This window comes from Agelaius phoeniceus, chromosome 16, assembly GCF_051311805.1.
Source record: "Agelaius phoeniceus isolate bAgePho1 chromosome 16, bAgePho1.hap1, whole genome shotgun sequence".
Taxonomy (NCBI): domain Eukaryota; kingdom Metazoa; phylum Chordata; class Aves; order Passeriformes; family Icteridae; genus Agelaius; species Agelaius phoeniceus.
Window position 1 is genome coordinate 1,727,584 of NC_135280.1, and position 15,077 is coordinate 1,742,660.

At 48.0% G+C, this 15,077-nt stretch overlaps 1 protein-coding gene and 1 long non-coding RNA gene across 4 annotated transcripts in view; one reads left to right on the forward strand and one right to left on the reverse strand.

Moving 5' to 3' along the window:
* Positions 1-15,077, reverse strand: part of LMF1 (lipase maturation factor 1) — a 141,390-nt gene that overhangs the window by 16,402 nt on the left and 109,911 nt on the right. For all 3 annotated transcript variants that reach the window (XM_054643805.2, XM_077186901.1, XM_077186900.1), the window contains 2 exons: positions 5,734-5,902; positions 1,726-1,879 (listed from right to left, as the gene is read on the reverse strand). In XM_054643805.2, coding sequence (XP_054499780.2) covers positions 1,726-1,879; positions 5,734-5,902 — 323 coding nt within the window. The remainder of the gene's footprint in view (positions 1-1,725; positions 1,880-5,733; positions 5,903-15,077) is intronic.
* Positions 581-1,745, forward strand: LOC143695354 (uncharacterized). Its single transcript, XR_013184469.1, has 3 exons — positions 581-847; positions 1,133-1,420; positions 1,623-1,745. It is a non-coding gene; the product is annotated as an uncharacterized LOC143695354 (long non-coding RNA).

Consider the following 15,077-nt stretch of genomic DNA (forward strand, 5'->3'; position numbering starts at 1 on the left):
CCAGGAGCTGCTTTCCATGCTGAACACAGAAACCTGCCTGGAAAAACTCTACCAGAGACACCCACCTGCCCCAGGAGCTGCTCCCATGCTGAACACAGAGCCACAGAAACCTGCCTGGCAAAGCTCTGCAGCTGCAACACCCTCTGGATTTTTTTCTACTTTGATTTTGCCTCCTCCAGCACAAGAAACTGAAAATTTGGGAACACATAACCCCCACCTTCCGCCCTGATGGCTCCCAGGGAGAGATGCTCCCAACCTAAGGAATGCTGAGCATCTCCTCTTATAATTGTTGCCTCCATTGAGGAGATCTGTGGATTCTCCAGCCAAGTTCCATTTTATCCCCTGGGCTGAGCTCTGAGCCATGGCCAGCTGCCCAAGGCTCAGGAACACCCTGTAAATCAGGGACACCAAATTACCAATAAAAGCCTGCTCCTACTGTGTGATCCCAAACCTGTCAGCTTTCACATCATCCCAGATTCATTATAAGCTGCAATCCTCTTTTTATTGGTTTACATAGGCTGGAATTACCAACATATTCCAGCAGCATTTCAGCACATGCTCTGTAGGGCCTGGTAACTGCTGAAACAGAAACCAAGGGCTGGAGAAGAAAAAGGACAACAGCCCAAAGAAAACAATCTCCTGGAGCTTCACCACTCCAGCCTTCAAAGAGCTTCAAGGCTTATTTCTCTCTCTCTAAAAAAAGAGGAAATTTTGGCATTTTCCACAAGTGTTGATGTTTTTAATATTTTTCTCGTTTTTTTTTCTGTCCACAGAAATTTCTGCTATTTGAAAAACTGAGGAAAAATGATATTAATTTGATGTGTCCTCAGCATCTCCACTGCTTGTGGTAGGACTCGTTCCTCCCCTTCACTGGGGGAGGCCAGACCTTTAACAGCCAAACTGCTTGACCTTCTGCAAAATATACTTATATTTATATTTATATTTATATTTATATTTATATGTATATTTATATGTATATTTATATGTATATTTATATTTATATTTATATTTTATTTATATTTATATTTTATTTATATCTATATATTACTTTTATTTATATTTATAAATTTATATATAATTTACATTTAATTCTATATTTATATTTATATTTATATTTATTTAATTTCCCAAGCTAATCACTGGAAAAATCTGCTACCAAGAGCTGCTGTGGATGTTTCCAGGAGGGAGAGCAAAGGAGTGCAGGGGAAGAGAAGCTCACCAGAAATAAAGAGGGCTGGAGATGGTGAAGATATCCTGGATGAACTCTCCTATAGATATTTTCATCCTGCTCCTATGGATATTTTCATCCTGCTCTTACATTTGCTATGTCGATGGAATGAGCTGACTCATAGACAGCTCAGAGAAAATAAATTCAGTGGGAAAGAAACCTGCTCCTTTTCTCCTTATTTCTCATAAACAGGTAATCCATACATTGGAATTTAGTAGGAAAGAAACCTGCTCCTTTTCTCCTTATTTCTCATAAAGAGGTAATCCATACATTGGAATTTAGTAGGAAAGGAACATGTTCCTTTTCTCTATCTCTCTCATAAATAGATCTATCGTACACTGTATTTCACAGGGAAAGAAACCTGCTCCTTTTCTCCATCTCTCTGATATTCCAGGCCTGCTGGAAGGATTTCTCTTCAGGCTGAAGGCACACAGCAGCTCTGGCTCTGGAATACCCTGGAGGGAGCTCTGGGACGTGCCAGAAAGGCCCAAAGGTACCTCCCAAAGGCTCCGTAGGTGTTGACGATCCTGAGGGAGTTGAAGGAGGTGTTCATGACCTGTCTGGAGCTGAGCAGGTTCAGCACCACCGGGATGCTCAGGTAGGTGATGAGGAGGCCCAAGGAGATGTTCAGCACTCTGCGGACACAGGAGCCTGTGGGGGACACCAAACCAGAGCACACGGAGGTGATTTCACTGCTCTGCTCCCACCTCCATCCCCATTCCCATCCCCATCCCATTCCTGCTGAGTCTTTGCTTCTTTTTGCCAGGGTTGGGATTAAATGCACAAGTCAGTGTTTCTTGTTGGGACTCAGATGTTTGTGAGTTCTTATCCATGTCACAGTCTCACAAACCCTGAGAGCACTTCACTCTAACAAACTAAAAATGGGGCCCCATCTCTCTCTCTACAAGGTCTTTTAAGGATGAACTGTCCAATTAAGAAAGGACACCTAAATTATTTTCACTTTCAACCCAATAACCAACCACCCATGGCCCGCAATGGGGACTTTTTATCCAATGACACAAAACCACCCAAACCCATGGAGAAGAAGGTGAAGAAGCAGGACCAGCCTCTGCCCTAAAACCTTCATCTTGCTTTAGATATATTACTATATTCTAAACCCTTAAACTCTAAGTTTTCCACCCTGTGCTATCACACACTTCTATTCAAACTCCACACCCACAATCCCAGTCCTGCCATTCCATTTTGGAAGCTTCTCCACGGCCTCAGGTCAATGCAGTGTTCTCCTGGGGGTCAGTGCCTGGCAGCACAGAAAGGCTGAAATTCTCAGCAGCCAGGGTTCCAGCACATCCCTATTCCCATCCCCATTCCCATTCTCCATCCCAATTTCCCCATCCCCACTCCCAATTTCCCCATTCCCATTCCCCATTCCCATTCCCCATCTCCATTCCCAATTTCCCCATCCCCATTCCCATCCCCATTCCCCCCATTCCCACCCTGCCCTTGCCACAGGCCTCTATCTCTGCTGGCATCTCCCTTTCTCTAAACAGTCTGAGCAAGGGCTAAAAGGAAAAATGTCTAAAATGTGACATCAATCATGGCTTTAATACAGGGGAAAAACCACAGCTGGCACCTGCACCTTGCTGGGGATCAGCCTCCTGCTCTGGGAGCCTCCTCCTGCTGCTGCCCCGAGCTCTCCCCACCCTCAGGGCTTTTCCTTCTGCAAAATCCCAATTCCCAGAGCTCCTGGAGGAGATGAGTGTTGCTGTGCCAGCATCTGGGATGGGGTTTGCAGCAGCAGCAGCACCAGGGGCTGGGCTGGATCCCAGGCCATGATCAGACAAATAAGCAAAGGTGACCCCCGAGGGGCTCCTTCCCTCATGGCCCTTTTCAATTTATTTAACATTAACAGCCAAGGGATCAGATTCAAAGCAATGGCGTGGAGCTTTCCCCTTATCTCTGCAGGAGAGGGATGTTTATTTGAACCTCTCTCAGAAGCTATTAATAATTGTTTAGTCTGAGAACATTTCTGGAGAACTGTTTGAATCGGGCCTTCCCTCACCCCCTGTGCGGCTGGGTATGAGGCTTTGGGGCATTTTTTGGGGATTTTTTAGATGGGTTGAACTTTTTCCCCTGTAATTCAAGAGCAGGTACAGGCACAGAGCCTCCCCTGGCTCCTCAGCACTCCATGGCCATGCAGGGCCTGCTCATCCTTCAGCAGGAGGGATTCTCCTCCTGTCTCCAGGCCCTTGGGGTCACAGCCCCTCAATCAGAGAGAAAAAGGGGTTAATTCAGGGGAAAAAATAACCTAGATGGAGCAAAAAGTGGGGATAGCCACCAGTGGGATCTGGATGGGAAGTGGAGACCTCAGTAGGAATCAAACACTTCAAGGATTGGCCGCAGAAAATCAGGATATGGCTGGGGGCTCTCCTGTCTTCTGCTCTGGTGCCCAGGACTGAGGGTTCCCCTGAGCCTCTTGGCACCCATCAGCACCAGCTCAACAGCCCCAGCTTCCTGAGCAGAGAAAACACTCAGGAATTCCAATTCCCACAATATTACAGACACCCCACCCCTCCTGAGGGATGGACATTCCCCCTGCTTGGACACCCTGGCTCAGCCAGCCTTTCTGGAGAACATCACAGAAAAGGTGCAAGTTCCTCCAAACAGGATCTGCCTCCCCCTCACAGTGACTCCCTTTGGCTTCTCCTCCCAAAAACAAGGTGCAGCCTCAGTGTTGTTTGGGGTTGGAGGCATAAATGGAGTTGGGAGGAAAGTTTGAGACTTTCACAGCCTCTAAAGCAAAGCTCCAGGAGGGGAAAAGCTGATAAAGATTTCTTCCAGCAAAATATGTGAAATAAAAGACAAAATTTAACGAAGCTGCGTTGCTGGACCTCCCATTTTTGGTTAATGAGCTGCTTCTTGGTAGAAAAGACTGGAGACAGATGCTGCCTCTTGTTGACATTTTTCCTTCCTCTGACAGATGTTTGGGATATTTAACCCCAGCAGCTGTGATTGTTGTTGATATTACAGGCAATTTGTTGCTTATATGCGGTTTATAAAAATGCTGCACACACCACTCTCCATCTGTTCCGCAGCCTCATGAGAAACATCCCAGTGCTGCTTCTCCTGGATCAGGGCAGCTTGGAAAGCGCCTCTGGAAGGGGAAATCAGCCACCTCGAGCCCTTTTTTCCAGCTACAACCCCCCCTGTATTTGTTTTTTCACATCCATGGGATGAGCAGGAGCTCTCCTCCTCCCTGGTTTGGGGAATTCTCTCCCCACCACGATGGTGGCCATGCTACCAGTGGTGGCCACCAGCAGCTGCTCCTTCCACCATCCCAGCCTGCTCCAAGCCCTGTCCAACCCGGCCTTGGGCACCTCCAGGGATCCAGGGGCAGCCCCAGCTGCTCTGGGAATCTGTGCCAGGACCTGCCCACCCTCCCAGCCAGGAATTCCTGATTCCCAATATCCCACCCAGCCCTGTCAGTTTGAAGCCATTCCCTGTGTCCTGTCTCTCCATCCTTTGTCCTAAGTCTCTCTCCATCTCTCCTGATGCCCCTTTAGGAACTGGGAGGGGCTCTAAGTTCTCTCTGGAACCTTCTCTTTACCATGCCTTGAAGGAGAGCAAGTGAGGAGAGCAAATGTGAGAACCCAGCTTCTCACCCCACCTCAAGTCCCACTGGGTGCTTTATCCTTGACTTTAAACAGTCAAAAAAAAAATTAAAAAAAAGTAAGTTAAATCATGAAACTCCACATTCTTATTTTGAGTTTGAGTCACTGGAGGCAGAGCAAGGACTGACTTGAGAGCTGCAGCTGCCTGGACTTGCTGTGACATTGATCCTGCAGAGGACATGTCCCAGAAACAATGTCCTCATGGCAATGTCCCTGTGACAATGTCCCCACAGACCCTCGCCTGTCACCATCATATTTTCTGAAAAATCCCTTCACCAGGATTTCTTCTCCTGTGAAGCTGAGAAGCCTCAGAGAAAAAATGAAAACAATAATTATCTGATTTGCTTCTCCTGTGTTTTGCTGCTTTGGAATGTGTTTGGAGATTGTTTACTAACTGGCCATTGTTTTATTGGTTTCATGTGAATTGTTTTGCCTTAATGACCAATCACAGTCCAACTGTGTCGAGGCCCGGGAAAGAGTCACGAGTTCTTCATTATTATCTTTTCAGCCTACTGTCTATATCCTTTCTGTATTCTTGAGTGTAGTTTAGTATAGTTTTAGTATAGTTTTAGTATAGTATTCTATAACATTCTGTAATATAATATTCTATAATATAATATTCTATTATATGGTATGATAATATAATTAATATAATATAATATAATATAATAATAAATTAGCCTTCTAAGAACATGGAATCAGATTCATCATTCCTTCCTGCCACCGACAACACCACAATCACCAGCCACCCACCAGCCTCGCATCACCAGGTCCAGGCCCCCTGCACCCAGAGCGCCAGAGCTTTGCTTTGAAGACAAGACCTTTGTGGCCAAGCACACCAGAATCCCCCTTTTTTCCCTCTCTGGGGTGACTCACCCAGGGAAGGGCTCTGTCCCCGCGTCCCCGGGCGCTGCAGCCGCGCCGCTCGCTCCCGCAGCCGCGAGCCCAAGAGCAGCCCCAGGCTGGCGTCGTCAAAGCAGGCCAGGCTGGGCACCATGGTCAGCCAGTTCAGGAAACTCAGGTTCCCACTGATGATCAGGAGCACCTGGATGGGGAACAAAGAGGCAGAGAGTGTTGGGTGTCCTGGAACGTCAGCCCAGACACGCGCTGGGGGATTGGAGCGTCCCAGTGAGGACATTCGGGGATGGCAAAGCCATCCTGGAGCCCAGCCCAAATGGGATCAAAGGTGAGCTCTGCCTGGGCTTCCAGCAGCAGGGATCAGGCATAGAGTGACTCCATTTCCAAAGTGACTCCATTTCCGAAGTGATTCAATTTTCAAAGTGACTTGATTCCAAAGTGACTTGTTTTCCAGTGACTTGATTTCCAAATTGACTTGATTTCCACAGTGACTCAATTTCCAAAGTGACTTGATTTCCATAGTGACTTGATTTCCAGTACCTTGATTTCCACAGTGACTCAATTTCCACAGTACCTTGATTTCCAAAGTGACTTGATTTCCATTGCCTTGATTTCCAAAGTGACTTAATTTCCACAGTGCCTTGATTTCCACAGTGACTTGATTTCCAAAGGGACTCGATTTCCCATGGGAATCACCCACTTCCTGCTTATTCCAAGGGATCCATGACAGCAACGCTCCTGAAACCCTTCAGGAGGAAACCTTGGAACTTCTAATTAAAGAGCAGCATTAAATATAGATGTGTGCATTTTAAGAGGCATTATTTTGTTTTAATTTTAGCTTTTATTGGCTGTTTAGGAGAATATCTTGCATGTGGTCTCCCAAAATACCACTCCACAGTGCGAACATCAAGAACACAGGGACAGTTTCAGCCTGAGGACTTTCAGCCACTGTTCTGTTGAAAAAAATCCATGTTTTCTCATTAAAAATGACAACAAATAAATGCTAAGAAGGTGTGATTTCATACTTTATATGATTGGCACCATGGTTTCTGACATGGTATTTTGCAAGTTACAAGTTTAAAAACCCCAGCAGGACTCTTCAGAAAGTCACAGATTGTTAAAAAAAGGAGAGCTCTGACCAATCACAGCAAGGAATAAAAATCCTAACTATTATTTAGTTAAAAAAATAATAATTTATGCTGAGTTGGATAATTATGAGGGGGAAAAAAAGTGATTTCTATCTGAATTCCAGACACATGTTGGGTCCTGGAGGGGAACATGTTACAGTTGAGGTTTGGGGCTTGCTCTGTGACCTGAATGTGATTTAGCTCGATGCATATTAATCAGCCTGGCTCCATTATCACACCTCTCACTCTGCTGCTGTTCCGAGGTGATTTTGCCTCGTGCAGTTGCAGTTGGGTTAAGAAAATCCTTCTGTGCTTTGCCACTTCTGGTTCCCAGCTCTGCAGGAGCCCCTGGGTGGTCCACAGGAGGGTTTTTTTTCAGGAGTGATTCACCTCTCTTTATTGCTTGGAAGTCAGGAGCAGGAGCTCTTATTTCCAGCAGCCCTGAAAAATCAGGGGATTCAAAAATAACACGAGTTTGGCGTTCTCTGGGCTGGGGTGGAACTGCGGAGCCGACACGTTTTTAATTTCAGTGCTTCTGGCTGAGGCTCGGAGCTCACACCAGCTCCTGCTCACCCAGGGCTGATGGAACCATGGACCCCTTGGATCTGCAAGGACAAACCTGAAAGGAATTCCTGCTGCAAAGCCAAAAAATGGGATTTGTCAAACATGCTAAGGGGGGGCGTCCCAGCAAGCAGCCTCGTGGCCATTGAGAGTGAGTTTTATGTTATTTCATCATCATCATCATCATCATGGAATGGTTTGGGTGGGAAGGGACCTTACACTCCTCCAGTTCCACCCCCAACACCTTCCACTATCCCAGGGTGCTCCAAGCCCTGTCCAGCCTGGCCTTGGGCACTGCCAGGGATGCAGGGGCAGCCACAGCTGCTCTGGGCACCTGTGCCACCCTCACAGGGAACAATTCCTTCCCAATATCCCACCAGCCCTGATCTCTGTTAATGTGAAGCCATTCCCTGGCTCCTGTCCCTCCATCCCACGTCCCCAGTCCCTCTGCAGCTCTCCTGGAGCCTCTTCAGGCCCTGGCAGGGGCTCTGAGCTCTCCCTGGAGCTTCTCCTCTCCAGGTGAGCCCCCCCAGCTCTCCCAGCCTGGCTCCAGCCCTCAGAGCATCCCCGTGGCCTCCTCTGGATTTGCTGCAGCAGCTCCATGTCCTCATGCTGGTGGCAGTGCTCCAGGTGAGAGGCACCAGAGCAGAGCAGAGGGATGGACGTGTCCATGGCACCAAGGGTGAAGCTGGACCCTGGTGTCTCACAGGACCCCACAGGAGCAGCATCTCCCAGCATTTAGGGATCCACTGCCATCCAAACCTCAGCAGGCGGCAGATACTTCTCCCCAAACCCTGCCTTTCCTCTGCAGTTTCCATGTGCTGCTCCCCCAGAGCAGAACTGTGCTGGCTCCAGCTGGGATGTTCAGTTTAGGATGGACTCCCCAGGGCAGATCCCTGCTGGAAGAGCACAGGGAGCTCCCCTGATCCTTCATCAGCTGCACGAGGAGGGAGAATTCATCCACATTTCCCCCAGCAATCCCAGCCTTTGGCTCACATCATCACCTGGACTTTTCCATGCTCCAACCACCACCAAAACCCAGCTGGATCTCCAGACCTCCATCCTCATCCATCCTCATCCTTGATTTGTGCTCCCGGAGCGTCCTTCCCTTGCTGGACAATATTGAAACTCCCAATTACACCAACCAGATGGGATCAACCCCTGTGGTGATTGGGAGAAATTTTTTATTAAAGCCCAGTATTAATCATGGTAATTGGGGAGGAACTTTGAGGTTATAAAACTACAGCATGTCTAATGAGCGAGCTCCTTCTAGGAGGAACTGAGGGTTTTAATCTAATAATGTCACTTTTATGGATTATGACTGGAGTTTTATGAAGTGTGATATGAAATACAGTGGATTCATGGCTCTCGCTGGATTAATTTGGAAAAGTAGTTTTCCTGGTTCTAGGCCCAAAACCAATTATTGCTCCCATTTCTGTCCCCTGCCCCGTTACCAAACCCCTCTGTCAGAAAATGGGCACCTCCAGCCGTAACTTTTTTACAGGTTGGGCTTCTTTGTTTGGCTGGGGTTTGGGTTTTGGGTTTTTTTTTTGAAATCCCAGATTGTTACAAACATCCAGTAGGCAGAGGAAGCTCAAATTCCATGGCACAGGCTGGATATTTGTCCAGGAGGGACAAAAACAAGCTGGAAACTCTTAAACACAGGTGAGGGCTACCTGGAGCTTGTCCACAGTGTGGGGACAGGATCAACTCACTGGGGCTCCCTGATATGGAGCCATTGGCACAGAAAAGACAAAATTGGGATGTGTGGAAGGATTATAAATCATTTAAAGGGAAAAAGGAAACCTCAAGAACCATCCAGTCCTTCCTGCTGCCCCAAAGTAGAGTCTAAAAGTCAAAGTAGAGTCTCTACCTGCACTGGAGTGTATTTGTTAAACTGCTCCTAGAAAAATACTCGTATTTGCAGTTTTCCCCAAAAAATGTATCATAGGCACAGACAAAAATATTCCCATGTAGGGAGGTACAGACTGCACCTGAAAAAAAAGTGTCCATGGATGTTTTTTAAGTTTTTAAGGAGTTGAGGGATGCAACACCTCTGGAACAGCCAGGGCACATCCATGGCAAAGACCAACCCTGTGGGAAACCTTGTGGATGGCAAGAGGGGCTGGGGGATTGTCCCTGAGACCCCCCTGGGGTGGGTGTTCTTTGGAATCATGGAATTATTGAGGTTGGAATCATGGAATTATTGAGGTTGGTATCATGGAATCATTGAGGTTGGAATAATAGAATTATTGACGTTGGTATCATGGAATCATTAAGATTGGAATCACAGAATTATTGAGGCTGAATCATGGAATCACTGAGGTTGGAATCACGGAATCATTGAGGTTGAATAATGGAATCATTGAGATTGGAATCACAGAATTTTGAGGTTGGAACCATGGAATCATTGAGATTGGAATAATGGAATCATTGAGATTGGAATCATAGAATTATTGAGGTTGGAACCATGGAATCATTGAGATTGGAATCATGGAATCATTGAGGTTGGAATCATGGAATCACTGAGGTTGGAATCACGGAATCATTGAGGTTGGAATCACAGAATTATTGACGTAGGTATCATGGAATCATTGAGATTGGAATCACGGAATCATTGAGGTTGGAATCACGGAATTACTGAGGCTGAATCATGGAATCACTGAGGTTGGAATCATGGAATCACTGATTCTTGGACCATCGAGTTCAACCGTTCCCCCACCACAGCCAAGGCCACCAATGATCCCAAGTGTCCCCAGGTGCCACATCCACATGGCATTGAAATCCCTCCAGGCATTGGGGTTCCACCCTGGACAGCCCTTTCCATGAAGGAATTCCTCCCTGATTTCCAAACCCAAACACAAAGCTGAGGGTCACTTACTCCGGTGGCAAAATGAGGGCAGCCAGGATGAGGAATCCCACCCCAGGCATTCCCAGCACCTTGGTCCTTCCCAAAAGGCTCCAGGCATGCAGGTTTTGGAGGGTGGGAGCAGCCCTCAGCTCCTTTCCCACCAGCTGCAGCAGGAGCCAGGCATGGCAAGGAGCAGCTCCGGACTTGGTGGAACCACAAACACCATTTTCATTTGCCATTTGTGCCTCAGAGCCAGGATTATCCCCTTATACCAACACACAGGAAAAGAAGGATTCGGGAAAAGCATTTTCCAGGCCTGTAGAAGTAATGCTGGTTTGAGGTTTAATTACAGCCTGGAATGGGCTGTCAATAGGCACCAATCAATAACTCAGTTACACAGAACTCCCCTGTAATTAATGCTGGATGGTTATTGAGTGATCAGTAATAAAGTGGAACACCACCAAGAGTAGAAAGCGAAAGCCTTTCCCAGAATATCCTCCTCCCTACTAATTAGGACATTTTTAGGAGATATGTGGGTTCAAAATTCCCTCTACGAGAAATGATGTGAATTAAACCCTGCTCTCAAATCCTGGATCAGCCCAAAGTCACATGGAACTGTTTATATTCCTTGATTGAAGGAATGCTAAAACACTTCTGGCAAAAATGCTTCTATTCCCTTTCACCATCCAGGCACTGCAGGCTCCTTTGAAAATCACTTTTTCTGCAATATTTAGAGGTATTTAACAATTGGCAAAGTCAGAGCAAACCCAATTTTTTGGGAAGGAGAGAAGGAGAACGCATCAGAAAAAATCTATTCTGATAGTGAACATCTTCTCTAGTCCAGGTCTTGGTAAAATTTGGATGAAATTGGTATTAAAGACAGAGTATGGGGAAAACAATGTTCTTGGAAATAAATATTGATGGTAATGCTGAGCATGGCCAATGTCAGACAGCCCTGGCACAGGGAAACGGGATCTGTGTCACAATCCCCTTCCAAAAGAATTCAAATCCAAGGTTTTGGTTTCACCAATGCACAAATGGAGACATCTGCAACAGCTGGATTGGGACTCTCTGCTCCCCAGATTCAAGCCCAGCACAGATTCAAACCCATCTCTGCCTTTTCAAGCTAAGAGGAAAGGACGTGACCACATCCGCAGGCCCAGGGAACACGCAAGGAAAAAGTCAAGGATGTCACATCTGATCAGCCTGACACCGGCCTGGAAAGCACTGGTGGCTTCCCTGATTTGGATCTTACTCCAGCTCCTTTCCTTGCCTCGTTAAATCCATAATTTTGGGTAACTTTAAGCTCTCAGCAACATCTGCAGTGAAATATTTAACTTGGGTTGGCTACTCGATGTCACTGGAAGCCAAGGCTGGGTGAGTTTCCAACTCTGGGATGACCTGGATTTTTCCAGCAAACCAAGAGCACATTTTGGGGGGGAACACACGGAGCTGATCCCTGGTCCCTGAGCCCGTGGGCTCCTGAGAGCCCAGCAGAAATGGGAAACAGTTGTGGCTGAAAACACCCCAGGAAAACCCAGCCCGGTGCTGTGTTTGGGGCTGGGCAGCATTTGATTTTAATAAAGCCAGGCTGCAAAAGCCTGGAGGATAAAAAAAAGTGAAGGACTGGATGTAAAAAATTTATGGAAATGCTAAAAAAAAAAAGAGGAGAAATGTGAAGGAAGGGCAGAACAGCCACCGTGCCTTGGCATCTCCATCAGTGCCTCTGCAGCAAGGCTCTGTCCCAAAGCCTTCCCTCAGCTCTGCTGGAAAATGGCTTCACACTGGGATAAATATGGAATCAAGGAATATCCTGAGTTAGGGGAGGCCCACAAGGATCACTGAGGTCCGTGGTGAGGATCTGCCACAGGGTGCCCAGAGCAGCTGTGGCTGCTCCATCCCTGGCAGTGCCCAAGGCCAGGCTGGAGGGGGCTTGGAGCAGCCTGGGAGAGGGGAGATGTCCCTGCCCATGGCAGGGGTTGGTCACTGAGGTCCCTTCCAGCCCAAACCATTCCAGGATTCTGGGATTCTAAGCCCAGCTCCTGGTTGTAACCATGCAGCTCACTGAAAGATTTAAATTTTATTAAATTTTGTTACATTTTCTGAGGTCAAAAGAAGAAAAAGCAGGAAAAATAAGCATTTTCCCATTTTCCTTCCATCCCAGATGGCAGCTTAGCAATCCCTGAGCTGTCAGAGGTGGGGACTAAATAAATAGCAAATGAAATGTACCCTGGGCAAAACCAGAGATGCTTAAGAAAACACAAAATGTGTTAAAAATCACATTTTTATGCTGCCATCTGCAGCAGTTTCTTTTCAGCCTTACTCATAATTCCAATTACAATGGGAGCGAGGTGTAAATGATGAAATAATTTTTTAAAAAATAGTTTTTTTCAGCTCTTTCCTTCCCTGAGCAGTTGGTTCCATGTGGGACAAACTGATGCTGGGATGGAGGCAGGGAAGATCATGAGAGATGGGGATACTCGTTGCTCCAGCCCTGCTGGGGGTGGCTTTTATTTTATTTATATGGATTTATTTACTTGTAGGGATCCGAAAGAAACCTCCAATACAGGGATTGATGGAGTCTGTTCAGCCCTAGATAGGAACAGAAGGCAAAAGAAGCCCAAATCCTGCTTTTAGCTTTGCAGAGGAAGACAAGGTGCTGCAAAGGGATGGGATTCAATAAACCTGGAGCCATTTATGAGCCTGCTGCCTGCACTGATGGCAAAGGAGGATTTCAGGGCTGCCTGAGGAGCCTTGCTCCTCGTGGGAGCTCTGAAGACCCCAGCCACGAGGGGATGGGGGCAGTGGGTATTTCCTGGTAGCCTCATCCTGCTTTTCCCAGCCCGGATTTGGCCCATCACACGAGCTGTGGATCCCTGAGGATGCTGAGGAGGAAGCAGAAAATGCCACCCACTTGCAAGGTCACAGCTGCAAGATCCCTGCTCAGGCTGCTGCACTGATGGCTTACATATGAGAGGAACCTTTGGAAGAGGAATGAAAACATCCCAGGCTGGAAATTCCAGGCAGGGCTGTCACCAGAGGGGGAACGCTGCCCTGCAAACACCCAGGGGCAGCTGGGCTGCCCTCAGGGAGAGCTGCTCCCCTGGAATCCTGCTGCCCAGGGCTCGAGGCTCTGCAGCTCCAAGGAATCTGCAGCAGAGGATGAAATGCAGCTGCCTGTCTGTGAGGAAGTTCCTGCTCCCCACAGTGACTCATCCCACAAAGCCCAAGGGCATCCATGCACATCAGCCACGGGGCTCGCTTTCAAGGGTTACTCATTATTCACCCACAAACTGGGTTTGTCAACAGAGGGGAAGAGCAGAAATCCATCATTGCCTCATCCTGTGAGTCCAACAGCCTCATGCAGCAGCGGGGATAAGGAGCCAGGTGCCAGAGTGACACTGGGACAGAGATGGGAATGAGACACCAGTGCCAGGCACTGCCTGGTGCTGCTGGGGGAGAACTGGAAAGGGATTGATAAGAAGGGGCAAGGATCTGAATGCTCCCAGGCTGCTGAGCTGGGAAAAGAGGCAGAAAACTGGGGGGGGGGGGAAATGCAGGGAGGTGGGAAAAGATGCAAAGAACTAAGGAAAAAAAAATGCAGGGAACTGAGAAAAGATGTAAAGAACTGAGGGAAAAATGCAGGGAGCTGAGAAAAGATGTAAAGAATTGGGGGGAAAAAATGAAGGGAGCTGAGAAAAGATGCAAAGAACTGAGGGGAAAAATGCAGAGAGCTGGGAAAAGATGTAAAGAACTGAGGGAAAAAAATGAAGGGAGCTGAGAAAAGATGCAAAGAACTGAGGGGAAAAATGCAGGGAGCTGGGAAAAGATGTAAAGAACTGGGGGGAAAAAATGCAGGGAGCTGGGAAAAGATGTAAAGAACTGAGGGAAAAATGCAGGGAGCTGGGAAAAGATGAAAGAACTGAGGGAAAAAATGCAGGGAGCTGGGAAAAATGAGGGGAGCCAGGAAAAGATGCAGGGAGCTGTGAAAAGATGCAGAAATCTCGTCTGTTCCAGTTTTCCTGCAGCATCCCCACAGTGCTCAGAGCTTTGGCAGTGTGTGCACGGCCAGTGCCAGGTCAGGACATGGATCAGGAGCAGGCAGAGGCACCTGGAGAGGTGAGAGTGGATCTGCCCAGGTGTCCTGGATGGATTCTGCAGGGGGAATCTGCTCAGCAGCCCTGGAAGGTCCTGTTGGGTGGGCATCTCCATCCTGGACCTTCAAGCCATGGACTTGTTAGGGAGAGTTTCTGTCTGGCTTTGGAGCTTAATTCCTCCTGACAGTGAGGGAGGTTTCTGCAAACCAAACTGTCTGGGAGCCAGTGCCAAAGCCAGGGCTGGGGCCAGTGTGGGCTGGGAGCAGCAATGCCAGAGCTGCAGAATTCCCTGCTGGAGCAGAGGCTGTGCCACGAGGCATTCCTGTCCCACTCGGAGCTGTGAGCAGGGAGGGAAGGGAATGGAGCAGCAAACGACAGCTCTGGGCAGGATTCACAGGGGGAGCCCAGGGAGGAGTCCCCAGCCCTCCCAGTGTGGTCACTGCTGCTCCTCTCTGGTGTCTTGTGGTGGCAGCGCCGCTGTCACCGTGCTGGAGGAACTGGTGACATCGGGCACTGTCACCAGGGACACCCGTGGGGACAGCCCAAGGGACAAAGGGGACTGGCAGGGGTCCAGTGAGAGCCTCTGGAATACAAGCAGAGGTGTCTCCTGGTCCTGAAGACCTTCCTGTCCTGGACAGGGAATGGTCTGGGAGCGTTGATGAGGGAATTGTGACACTGGCACTTCTCCAGGGCAGGATCACCACGGGCTTTGCCAGCTCAGGATGG